The sequence below is a fragment of the Vanacampus margaritifer genome, chromosome 18 (genome assembly GCF_051991255.1).
Source record: "Vanacampus margaritifer isolate UIUO_Vmar chromosome 18, RoL_Vmar_1.0, whole genome shotgun sequence".
Classification (NCBI taxonomy): domain Eukaryota; kingdom Metazoa; phylum Chordata; class Actinopteri; order Syngnathiformes; family Syngnathidae; genus Vanacampus; species Vanacampus margaritifer.
Window position 1 is genome coordinate 3,738,894 of NC_135449.1, and position 11,889 is coordinate 3,750,782.

Below are 11,889 nucleotides of genomic sequence, written 5' to 3' on the forward strand. Positions count from 1 at the left end.
AACAGTCAGTGATATTCAAGATATTGAGATTCTACATCAATATATCTCTCAGCTAGCTAGCGCTATTGATTTCTATCTCGCTATATACACACACCCACACATATATTGATTGATAGATAGATAGATATGAATACTCTTATCTGTGTACTGCTATCGTCACTACGCTATCTATAGCCATCTAAATCGACATCTAGCTCCGTTGACCTCGGTCGATCACTTTGTCTCTATCAGTCTATCTATATTGTTTTCTCTCTGTTTATCGCTATTTCTCTATCAAGCGTTCACTTTCTATCTTTGCCACTAACTCTCTTTTTTTTTTATCCATCTGTCAATATAAATCTCTTGCTTGCTCGCTAGCTAGCTAGCTAGCTTACTCTATTTCTCTCTCACTCTTTTTGCTTATATGTAACATCTTTGATTACATTTACTTAGAGCCTCTTCGCCTGAAACAATTGAACTTCCCAAGATTTAATAAATAGAGCATGGGCATGACCACAGAGCCCAACGTGGAAGTCAAAGAGATGGGAATTGCGATGGTGCAGATAAAGGCGCGTTCATTCAGTATCAGGGGGCCGAATAGGAAGAGAACCACGGGAGGAATGTAGGAGATGACCGCCATCACCATGCTGTTGGTGAGTATGTGAATGGCTCTCTGCTTTTGCGGGTGGACACCTTTTCTGTTCCGTCCGGGCGCGATCAACTCGAGCAGGATGAACGTGTCGCAGATGCCGATGATCGCCATGGCGGCGATGAAGAACGACGTGGAAAACAAGGTCAAGTACAACATGTGGAAGCGAAAGTATAGCCCGCCCGTCACCAAAGTCACAATCCAGACGATGCCCACCGCCACCAGCCTGGGAGTCTGACTCTTCATCCTGCGGTAGAAAATGGGGTGAATCACAGCCACGTAGAAATCCATGCAGATGCACGCCATCAGGAGGGGTCGGCCGCATATGTTCAAGGCGTACAGCAAGTTGGAGAAGGCTTCCACCCACAAGATATTCAATGTGAGCTGATTAATGACGGACATCGGTAGAAAGAGTAAAAAGATGATGTCCATGGATGACACGTTCAACACGAACAGGTTTAAGGACGTTAAAGCCGCTCCGGCTCTGTAGGCCTTGAAAATCTCCCACAGGGTGGCAAAACCCGCGGGAAGGCCCACCGCGCTGCAAATCATCGAAGAAACCATCCAGATATACAGACCGGTCTCCATGCCGACGCAGTACTCCAAAATGGGTGCGTCCCCGTAACCTGGACGGACGGAAGAATTGTTGACCATCCTCGAAGCCGCTGCGCCGCAAAAAGAGCAAATCCGGCAAGCGGTTGCGCTCACTATTTGGGCTACTACCGACTGGGTCATGGGTCGCGAACCTTCCCTATAACAACAACTTGCAAATTCCTGGTTGGTTTTGCCAGGCGCAGCACGTATTTATGGAAAAGAGCAGGAGAGCTGAGGCGTGTGATGATAACCAAACTAATGTGTTTACAATGACACAGCTCGCTTTATTTCAATCTTATTTGGAAGATTTTCCACTTAAGTCAATGAGATTTCAGTCTCTGTGTGCAGCCTGGTCAAGATAATCTTCACACAAAGTAGTGCTGGTTGATGTCGTTTACAGCAGAGGTTCCCAACCCTGGTCCTGTCTAGGACTTAAGTCCGTCTGTCCAAATGATACTAAAAATATTTATTCTTTTCAAGCGCATACTCGTAGTGACTTTTGGAAGACCCTGTAAACCAGAGGTTCCCAACCCTGGTCCTCAGGGACCGGTATCCAGCCTGTTTTCCATGCCTCCCACAGCCAACACAGGTGATTCATATCATCAGCTAATCAGCAATCTCTGGAGAAGGCTGATAACGATCTCCACCTGTGTTGGCTGTGGGAGACATGGAAAACAGGCTGGATACCGGTCCCTGAGGATCAGGGTTGAGGACCACTGGCTTACAGGGTCTTCCAAAAGTCACTACGAGTATGCGCTTTAAAAAAATAAATATTTTTAGTATCATTTGGACAGACGGACTTAAGTCCTAGACAGCTTAGGCTTTGCAGTTTTTTCATTCTTTTGCCCATGGCTGACCTGGTAAGAAGTTTTTCCCGTCCCTGACCGAAGTTAAACTGTTCGAGCAGCTTTACGGCTGCAAATTATGCCAGAGCTGCCAAAAAGTCCGCTCCTCGATTTCCATGTCTCCCTCCTCCAACCCAGCTGAGTCCAACGATCAACTCATCAGCAAGCTTTGCAAAAAAAGCCTGATAACAATTCCAATCACGAATCAGGTGTGTTGGTGGAGAAGAAACACGGCTGGATAGGGGCTCTCGAGGACCAGACTTGGGCACCCCTGATTTATGCGATACATCGCAAGCTTTTCAAAACAGAATCTGTTCTTGAAAAACCACGCGACACGAGGCCTGCTACTCTCGCTACTGATGAAAACACTAAACTCCTAGAGCAGGCATTTTTGCGTAAAGCCGGGGAAAATCGATCCAAAATGTATGCTTTAGGTTGTTAAACATCATAAACCTCCGCTTGAATCCTTTGAACAACCCAAAGTTCGTACATGTAAAGCTTTATCGCTCTTTAAGGAATCCACTGAATCGAGTTTTTGTTGATTCTGGGTTCAAGTGCAACCCTCTGGATAGACTTACCCTGGCTTGCCAAGACTGCCTGCTCTAGAAGTTTGGTGTTCTTTTTTTGGACCACGCATGCATACCCAAATCTGTGACCCCTGGATGACCCTTGAAGGGTATAAGTTTGTTGTCTGCGGAATCTACGGATTACAAGTGACAGGATGCTCTGATCCTGTTTTGAGAAACGTCATGTGATGGCTAATACGCGACTTAAAAACTTTTCTTGCCATTTCCAACGCTGCTTTAATGTCAGTTGGGCCAGCAATGAGCGATCTGGAACGATCTGCTTACAAAAATTTTAAAGACTCGTTTGAAATGCTGATGGCCTGTCCTTTCATTTGATAAAACATAGGATGGATGAGCACTAGGATAAAATCTGGGTCATGTAGCTGCTGCCGCGGGTCATATAGAACCACATACTGCATGGAGAGGGATCAATAAAGTCTAGTGGACCTCCACTCGGCTTGACTGGATCTTTATCCAATATGATTGTCCGGAAAGCCTCGGGGTCAAAGCTGCACTAGAGACAATCCTAGGGTAGGAACCCGAACCCCATTTGCTGAAAGTTGAGACCGCATAATACAATGCAAGATTTGTTATTTATGTATTCTAGGTTAAACCAGTTAAGGCAATTGAGAACTGTTTCTTAGTCACATTTTTAAACGTTTAATGTAGTTGGGGTCGTTCATAAGTTTCCACTCAGCATATCTCAAGTGTAAAATTGGTGACTTCAGTCTTAGTCGAGTCAAGTCTTAAGACTCATGTCCATTTTGGGACTAACCGAGACCCAGTTTAGATGACAGGAAGTACTGGGTCTGAGAGATGTTTTTGGATCTCAGACTGTCCTGAGGTCATGTCTAGGTTGTCCGGCAGCGAGGGGTAACGCAGGGAGGCGCACGTCCCCGGGTTCACGGGATGTGGCCGTTCCGCGGTTGAACTCGGATGAGTTTCCGTTCCGGGGATGCCGCTGGATGCCGACTCTTGGGACTTCTCTGTGAATTTCATTTCGGACTCGGTAGAACTCTACAGTAACACAGATGAAAAAAATGATGAAGACTTTTACCGCAGTATCTGTACTTCGAGTGTGAGTCCAATGGTGACTGTTAACCATACCGGAGTTGGTGCCGGGCTGTCGATCTGCAAGGGGGCAACGGGGTACATCGCATGCAGCACGGGTGCGCCGCTGCCGTACAGGCCCGTCGAGTCAGTCGAGAGCGTCCGAGACGACACGGTGCTGTAAGCCGGAGGGACCGGAGCGATCTGCCGCTGTAGAAGCTGGAGGATGACGTTGATGTCGGCCGTCATGCGGGTCTCCAATCTGGGCAAGTCAAAGATAATCAGGGGGTGTCCAAAGTACACATCAAAATGTGTTTACTTTCACGCCTGTGGATTTAAAACTGACCTGTTCAGCTGCGAATGCAAAACTTCTAGTCGAGATTCAAGCTCGCTGGGCCGCTCTTCAACGAAGGGTGGCGGATGGTAGGAGTTGCGGACCGAAGATGACCGCCGGGCCCGACTAGAGAACTGTTGAGATCGTCGATCCGTCCAGTAGTGCAACATGTCCGGCACGTTTAAAGAAGAAGCTGCGGACAATGGAAATAAAACAATGGCTAGTCCTTCCGTCTGACTTGGTGGTGCTTTAGGCCTCTTTGAGCAATTATTGGTAGATTTGGGGGACTCAAGTCACATTGCCAGTTTTTGGACTTGGGACTTGCTTGGAGAAAACAGCTGTACCTTGACGAGTCCGGTCTAATACCGCTTTCCTTTCCATCGAAGCGTCACTCGGGGGTAGCAGCTGCACCTCAGAGGGGGCGTACTCCCGTCCGCCTTCTTCGGAAGGGTAAAACTCTACTTTGGTGCCTTGAGCAAGAGGTTTCGTCGAGTCCTCACTGGACTGGGAACACGGGGAACCGCAGCTACAGCCGTCTTGCCAGTGGGCTTGGGGTGGGGAGCAGCGATGCCGGCAGGACTGAAGAGGGTAGGAATCCTCATGATCCATTCCGTCTGTTTTAGGACGATGACATATGAAGACTTGATGGTTGAATTGAAAGCAGGAAATCCAGACGCCTCACCTGGTCTGATTCTGCAGTCCAGAGAGTGGATTTTGTGTCTTGACCTGTGGCGGTAATCGCTGTCGTCTCCTGAATCGTCAGTTGATATCGGCACCGCTTGATCTGCCTGATAGACCGTAGAACTCTATATTGTAGTTATCTTTAGAAATCCAAAAGTGTCACAGATTTCCAAACCTACATCTCTGAGGTCGAACGTCAAGTCCAGGTTCCTCCAGAAGTTGTCTGCAAAGCCGGGGTACATATCCAGAACCTCCAGCAGGTCGTCCCTCCGAATCCGGTGCAGGTCACAATAAGTGATTGTGACCACATCCGAATTGGACTTCCCAGGCTCATCATAAAGGTGGACCGGCTCACCAAATATGCCATCCTTCTCTATAAGAGATCCCACATCTCATTGAGTCAGGAATTGGTAATCAGGTTGAACCACGGTTCTAAGATGCAGATGGGCACACTTTACCTAGAATAGCAACCACCGCATCATCCCTGATGACTTGGATGGAACCCCGCGAAATGAAGAAGAGCGAGTCAAGCATGTCTCCGTAGTGGATGAGGGTGTCGCCCGGAGGCGCGTGGACCGTCTTGAACCTCAGAGTCAAGGCTCGCAGGCAGGCCTGGCTTCCACCGCGGAAAGCCTTGCACGTCTGGAGCAGGGTTCGGTTCAAGTGCAGGCAAATGTCTGCTTGCAGGGACTCTGGGAAGCCCTTCAACACCTGCGTGGGAGAAGACAACTGTGAGGTGGACTTCCACACCCCTAAGGTCATTGGGCAAACTTATTTACAGCGTTCATGTCGATGCCGTTTGTGTAGGACCAGGCGTGCTGGAAGTATTCCTCCAGTCGCTGGCGCAGGCTGACGGGGATTTGGTGGAAGCGAATGAACTCTTTGACACGTAGCATCTGGGTGTGGTAGCGAGTCGTACCGGAGTACAGCCGTTGGATTATGGCTGACACGTTCCCGAATATGCTGGCATACATAAGAGCTGGCAGGGAGGAAGCAGAACACAACATGCTTTTTCCAGTCAGGCCAGTTTCCCAACTTACCAGTTGACCAATAAATTTCTTGGTTCATTTGAAATTGGGCTTTAATTTGATGTCATATCTTATGACAGATCAATGATGTGAAATTAGCACAGTGGTTGGGAAGTCACTCTAAAGAATCGATGTACTCACAGCCAATGACCATGACACAGATGGAGAAGATCTTCTCCGAGTTTGTGTTGGGAGAAACATTCCCGAACCCGACGCTGGTCAGACTGCTCAAGGTGAAGTACAGAGCGGTCACGTATTTGTCTTTCACGGACGGCCCGGAGCCGGAGTCGTTGTCGTTGTACGTCTTGCCGAGCTGCTCGGCCAGGTTGTCCAGCCAACCGGTCTCGGTGTAGGGCCTCTCCACGAAGCCGATTGCGTACCAGATGCAGGCCAGCCAGTGGGCGATGAGCACGAAAGTGCACATGAGCAGGAAGAGAACCGCGGCTCCGTACTCGGAGTAACGGTCCAGTTTTCTCGCCACGCGGACCAACCGCAGCAAGCGAGCTGTTTTGAGCAGGCTTGTTAAGGTCGCCATCTGTGGAAGTATGGAAGGGATGATTAAGGAACGGCAATACAAATGACCAATGCAGTGAAAATTGGTTGGGAACCAGTGATGGTCTTACCTCGTCAGAGCCAGACCTAAAAATCAGAAGGTCAAAGGGGATCGCCGCAAACAGATCAATAGGAAACCACCCTTTGATGTAGTGCTTGGCGATCCGACCGGGCTGCGTCACCACCTCGTCGTTGTGGTCCACGTAAGTGGTGCGCAGGTTGATGACGATGTCCACGATGAACAGGACGTCCACCATCAGGTCGGCCACGTTGAGCGGGTCGCACATGTAGCCGCAGATCCTCTGCCGCGCGTCGCCATGCTCGTCCAAGAGGAACGTGGCCGAGTACGGAGTGAACACCGCCGTGTAGAGCACCAGGAGGAGAATGATCCAGTCCCAGAAGGCCTTGAAGGGACTGTAGTGGAGCAAGATCCACCGCGTTGTCTCTGGGACTTGAAGTTTATGTTCCGGCAGTACGTCAGACTCCAGGGAGAGAACCTGAAGCAGAAAAAAAATGGAGCAATAACTAGATCGGGAATGTCCAAAAGACAAGAGTGTAAATCGGATACCAAGGATATCAATTAAAGGCTCAAAGGGTTTGGATTAAATGTGAAACTTCAATGGCAAGAAGAAGATTGACCAAACACAATCCAAAGAATCACAAAAGTCCAATGGAGGTAGCTTGGCTCTTGACTCTTTGAAGTCTTCAACTACCAAGTCCAGTTACCTCCATCCAACTATGAGAGCTCACTAAATAGAAACCTTTCGAGACTGGGTTCTGTCTTGTCCATGACGGTGCATCCTGAAAGCCAGTGCTTCTCTCAGTGAAGGAAAAAAACAAGTTATTCAAATTATATCCAGCTAGGCTAAGAAGAACATCCTGGCGCTAGAACTCTGGCGTGGAAATCTTCTCTTTAGTCTCATTGGAAGCTTCTAGCTGGTTCTGGTTCTAGCTTTTTGATGTTTAGGAGCTCCGGTAGCAGCCGGCGTCCCAGAGAGGCAGTGATGCAGAATGCCGAGCCCCTGGGCAGCAACTCAATTAAACCGCGGCTCAATGAAACTCTTGTTTGTCACCCGGAAGCAAAACGGAGCCACCGGACAAACTACTGATTTTTCCACTTGCAGTCCATTTAACGGCAATCGTGAGCGTATGACTTTAAAATACATTTTAAAAACCTGAACCGACACCAACTATGGACTCCTCAATCGTACCTGGGTGACCTTCTCTGTGACGTTCTGAGAGCGATCCTTCACCTTTGAGGGACTGAGAAGCTCCATCCTGGGGACTGGGGGAGATCGGCATTCGGGGATCCTGCCGGCTGGCCCCCCGCACTTCAACGGGTCCGAGTCGGACATCTACAGGAAGAGGAGTATTCTTCCCATCCGCAATTTGACATGAAAAGGTCAAGGATCAAACATACCTGATTTGAATCTGTGGAACTTCGGTCCTTTTTCCGCTCCAAAAGTCAAGAATCCATGTATGCGATCAAGAATAGTCCCCCTTCTCATTCATGGCTCTGTAGTTGTGAGAACGGATGCAAATGTCAGCGTCGGACCCTCCTCTCTGACTCTGTGGCCCGCAGCTCGCATGTCTTCGCCAATGCTGGGAAACCGATCGATGCCACGTTGTAGCCCCCATGAAAGTGAGGGGAAAATCAATGACTGTCATTGGTAAACACAGAAATGAAGCTGCAGGGCTGTTACAACGGACTTCCCCTGTTGACATATTACATTGCGTTCTATCGATCCTCGACGTAGTTGTTGCTACATATTTATGGGTCAATCCAGAATTAACAATGAATGGACAATTTGGACACTGATATTTTTGAAAAACCGAGCTATTTATTTTAGATGATTTTGTTGTTTTCTCAAAAAAAAACATTATCTTATTTGTCGTATCATAGCGTTTTTTTTTTTGGGCGTAATACCTGGAACCTGGAAAATATCATCTTAAAAAATATTGCTTAGTACATCCTTTAAGGTAAGTAACATTTTATTACAATACTAATTTGATTTTATTATTACTGTAATTTCAGTAACGGGATTTTTGTTCAGTAGCCTACATGCTATCTCTATTAGCTGCCATGCTATCTGTATAAGCTGCTATGCTAGCTGTCTTAGCTACTATGCTAACTAGTCAAGAGCAAACTTAGCTTTGTAATAAAAACAAACCTTTAATATCTTCATCATGTAGCTCACTTTTGTTCTCCTCTAATGGCTAAAAAGGTTTAAACGATTACATGATATGGCAAGAAAATCCTAACCCCCAAAAAGCAGATAAAAAAAGTCTTAATATTTTTATTTGGTCAAGAAAGAGATATTGACAAAAAAAAAAAAAACATTTCGGGGGGTTCTCGAGAGCTATTTGGTATTCGAAATTTAGAAACACAACTATTGTATTATTTACAAAACTAGTTTTCTATGCCTTTCATTGAGCAGTCCGAAAATATCCTCCATTACGGAAGCGTATTGTACGGAAGCGTATTGCATTCACTTGAAAAAAAAAAAAAAAGTCCTCTGTTTTTTTAAATATTTTTTTTCCCTCTGTTTTTCGGAATTTTTTTTTTTCTGTTTTTTTAAATAATTTTTTTTCCTGTTTTTCGGATTTTTTTTTTTTCTGTTTTTTTAAATATTTTTTTTTACTTACTGGCTCTCAATAAAGGAATGAATGTGTATACTGTATTGTTGTTTGTTCTCTAATCTCTGAGGGAAAACCCCTTAAAAAAAAAATTAGTCCGAAAAACAGAAAAAAAATTATTCAGAAAAACAGAGGAAAAAAAATTATTTAAAAAAAACAGAAAAAAAAATATTCAGAAAAACAGAGGGAAAAAAAATATTTAGAAAAACAGAGGAAAAAAATTATTTAAAAAAACAGAAAAAAAAATTATTCCGAAAAACAGAGGAAAAAAAATTATTCCGAAAAACAGAGGAAAAAAAATTATTTAAAAAAACAGGACTTTTTTTTTTTTCAAGTGAATGCAATACGCTTCCGTACTCCATAACGTACCGAAAGTGTTCGATATGTTGCATGCCATACCACTAATGTGTTATCTTATTGACTGCATTGTTGACACTGCAATAATGCTGCGAGGGTGAAATGATCCGTGATGACATTGGTCCTTCACTTTTGACCTTCATCTTTATTGCTGCATTGTCAAGCGTCTTCCACTTGAAATCATTATTGTAGTTGTTTAATTAATACAACAAAATACCACACAGAAGCCCACAATTGATTAAAAAAAACATGATTTTTTTTTTCATGTATGATTTTTGGCCAATTGCATCAGTTCTTATTATAATATATAATTATAATATAATATTATATACAATAAAAGCATCTCTTCCCCTTTCTCGTGTGCAAATAATACACACGCTGAATATGCAAAAAAGTGTCCACAGAGTCTCATGGAAACCCTCTCAGCTCAGAGCCTGGATATTGTCCCAGATCCGAACCACGTCCGGACAGTCGCTGAGGGCTTCGATGAGCGCCGAAGCCGCCTCCAGCTGCTCCTGGTCCAGAGGCAACAAGTCGCGAGGGACAAACTCCGAGTCTGATGACATCACCTTCATCCCCAGCTCCTCCAGGGACGCCCGCACCTCCCGCAGGTCCGCATTGTCGCAAATGAACTAGAAGAAAAAAAAAAAACTGTCAGTGAGTACAGATGGAAAATCTCAAGTAGGTTCATTTGTTTTTGTTATACCCGCAGGAGGGGCGCTTCGTCCTCCTCGTCCTCCGTCTCTTGGACGTCCTCCGCTCCGGCCTCTATGGCCAGCTCCAGTGCTCGGTCGGCTGTGACATTCTGACCAGGTACCACCACCACGCCCTTCTTGTTAAAGTTAAAGAGGGCTCCCTCTGATAACATCCCCCTGTGGATGGATACACAATCACACCTGGGTCAGGCAGGTACCCGTTATGGATTCAGAGTGTAGTGTAGAGAAGGTAGTGCTTTACTGCCAACTTGTGGCATCCGTAAGTAATTACATACTTTTTAGACTAGTCAATTCAATTTATTTCATTCATTTGTAAAAGAAGAAGACAATATAAAGCAATATTGAAATTCCAGTGTTGATGCGTGTGGAGTTGCCCCCCCCCCCCCAAAAAAAAATAATATAGGGATTAAATCAGAAATGGTCAATTGGACCTGCTGTGTAAATCCTTTCTTTGTGTGACATTCAGATAAATGTTTTGGCTGTAAAATCAGAGTGGAAATAAACAAACTGGAAGCCCGCCTGACCCGTTTTTACTGAGGATGCTTCTGACGTCCTGCTTGCTGCGCGTGCTGTTATCAGTCAGGACTTCAATGAGCAGAAGGTATCCACCCGGTCCCCGAGCTTCAAACATCAACTGTGACATGGACTTCGCCTTTTCCTGTGGGCGGAGAACACAGAAAAGGCCTTAATCGTGCGCTGTTGTGCGATGGGAGGTGCACGCTAATTGACAAATGTCAATGCCACCTCAACCCACCATCCTGATGAGGTTAAGTGTGTAGGAAATGTGCTTAGGAAATGGATGCATGGAATAGAATTACGACCCAAGATTACAAACGCACCACATTCTTGATTGCATTCTCGATGGTTGCTTTCGGTATGTTCTTGTTTCTGCACTGCTCCAGGAGATGGGCTAAATTGAGGTTCATGTCTGGATTGGGTCCGCCTTCTACAAAGGAAAATGATTACTCAGATAAACAGAGATTAAAAAGTTTTTTTTTTTTTTAATCCGTCCAGTTATGCTCACCTTTCACCACATTCTTGATCAACATGACAAACCTGTTTATCATTCGCCCCCTCGCCGCATCTTTAGGACCTTTAATGTGTTTCACTTTAGACCACTTGTTGTGGCCTGCGCACAAGGCGGAGCTCAGGTGCACAGCCCGGTAAGGAGGACACCTCCAAACCCGCTCGATAGGTCGCACGGTCCGAATAGCTCCCAGCACCACTCGCCCCGCCATGCCATGCCCTTCGCATACAAACGCAAACTACACGGTTCTTACCGACTACAGTAACATGGCGATAAAAAAAAATTCACCCAAACGGGCTGTCAACTTACTTCTGCTAAACTTTGTACAATGAATGAAATTAAGACTGCTTAATGTTCGATAATTTACAAGTTTTAGACAACATGAGACCGTCCTTGTTATGAACCCGTCACTTCCGGGTATGATGACGCGAGGCGAAGCCAGGCTTCCGTATTACCAAATATTCAGTGTAATGCATTCCATGGTTGTTTATATATTTATTACGTCTTTCCAAATTGTTGTTTTATTTATATATTTACTCTCAACCGTAACTACGGACGCACGCCAAAACTCAAAATGATAAATTCCCTATTATTCATCAACCACAGCACGCGAATGCCACTTCCTGGCTCTCAACCAATCAACCGCCTTTCCGTCATCCGAACCGTGCCTCCAAAATTTGGAAAGATATAACGGACAATTAGGCCCGCTTGTAATCGTTTTGTTTATTATCATTATTCGATCAATTAATTACCTATTTTTGGGGTTCCCCGCATGAGTGAAAACTGGCCCTTTTTTTGGTCGAAAACTTCCTACAAATTCACTCTGTATCACCACTGGATAGCTAGACAAACTTGGCTTCAACGATCCATACAT

General features: G+C 45.5%; 2 protein-coding genes across 4 annotated transcripts; both read right to left on the reverse strand.

Moving 5' to 3' along the window:
- Positions 1-2,035: 2,035 nt before the first annotated feature.
- kcnh6b (potassium voltage-gated channel, subfamily H (eag-related), member 6b) lies at positions 2,036-7,860 on the reverse strand. 3 transcript variants are annotated; one of them, XM_077551767.1, is made up of 12 exons: positions 7,699-7,860; positions 7,490-7,633; positions 6,350-6,775; positions 5,868-6,261; positions 5,478-5,677; positions 5,157-5,409; positions 4,878-5,071; positions 4,700-4,805; positions 4,362-4,631; positions 4,030-4,210; positions 3,741-3,945; positions 2,038-3,650 (listed from the first exon to the last, which is right to left on the reverse strand). In XM_077551767.1, the coding sequence occupies exons 2-12, from the start codon at positions 7,631-7,633 to the stop codon at positions 3,420-3,422; spliced, it is 2,604 nt and encodes an 867-aa protein (XP_077407893.1). In that variant the 5' UTR covers positions 7,699-7,860; the 3' UTR covers positions 2,038-3,419. The 3 variants fall into 3 exon arrangements, with proteins under 3 accessions (XP_077407895.1, XP_077407894.1, XP_077407893.1); XM_077551769.1 differs by lacking the exons at positions 7,490-7,633; positions 7,699-7,860 and adding an exon at positions 7,040-7,420 and having other exon boundaries at positions 2,036-3,650; XM_077551768.1 differs by having other exon boundaries at positions 2,037-3,650; positions 7,490-7,854.
- A 1,537-nt stretch (positions 7,861-9,397) lies between these two features.
- taco1 (translational activator of mitochondrially encoded cytochrome c oxidase I) lies at positions 9,398-11,800 on the reverse strand. Its single transcript, XM_077551779.1, has 5 exons — positions 11,013-11,800; positions 10,828-10,934; positions 10,513-10,646; positions 9,979-10,144; positions 9,398-9,904 (listed from the first exon to the last, which is right to left on the reverse strand). The coding sequence occupies exons 1-5, from the start codon at positions 11,224-11,226 to the stop codon at positions 9,695-9,697; spliced, it is 831 nt and encodes a 276-aa protein (XP_077407905.1). The 5' UTR covers positions 11,227-11,800; the 3' UTR covers positions 9,398-9,694.
- Positions 11,801-11,889: the final 89 nt, after the last annotated feature.

Excerpts from the sequence above, each read along its gene's own strand:
- taco1 (XM_077551779.1), bottom strand. The coding sequence starts at position 11,226 with ATGGCGGGGCGAGTGGTGCTGGGAGCTATTCGGACCGTGCGACCTATC. Across the intron at positions 10,647-10,827 it reads AGAATGCAATCAAGAATGTG|GAAAAGGCGAAGTCCATGTC; the intron begins GTGCGTTTGTAA and ends CTCCGCCCACAG. Across the intron at positions 9,905-9,978 it reads ACGAAGCGCCCCTCCTGCGG|TTCATTTGCGACAATGCGGA; the intron begins GTATAACAAAAA and ends TTTTTCTTCTAG.
- kcnh6b (XM_077551768.1), bottom strand. The coding sequence starts at position 7,633 with ATGTCCGACTCGGACCCGTTGAAGTGCGGGGGGCCAGCCGGCAGGATC. Across the intron at positions 5,678-5,867 it reads CTGTGTCATGGTCATTGGCT|CTCTTATGTATGCCAGCATA; the intron begins GTGAGTACATCG and ends CCTCCCTGCCAG. Across the intron at positions 4,211-4,361 it reads ATTAGACCGGACTCGTCAAG|CTTCTTCTTTAAACGTGCCG; the intron begins GTACAGCTGTTT and ends CATTGTCCGCAG.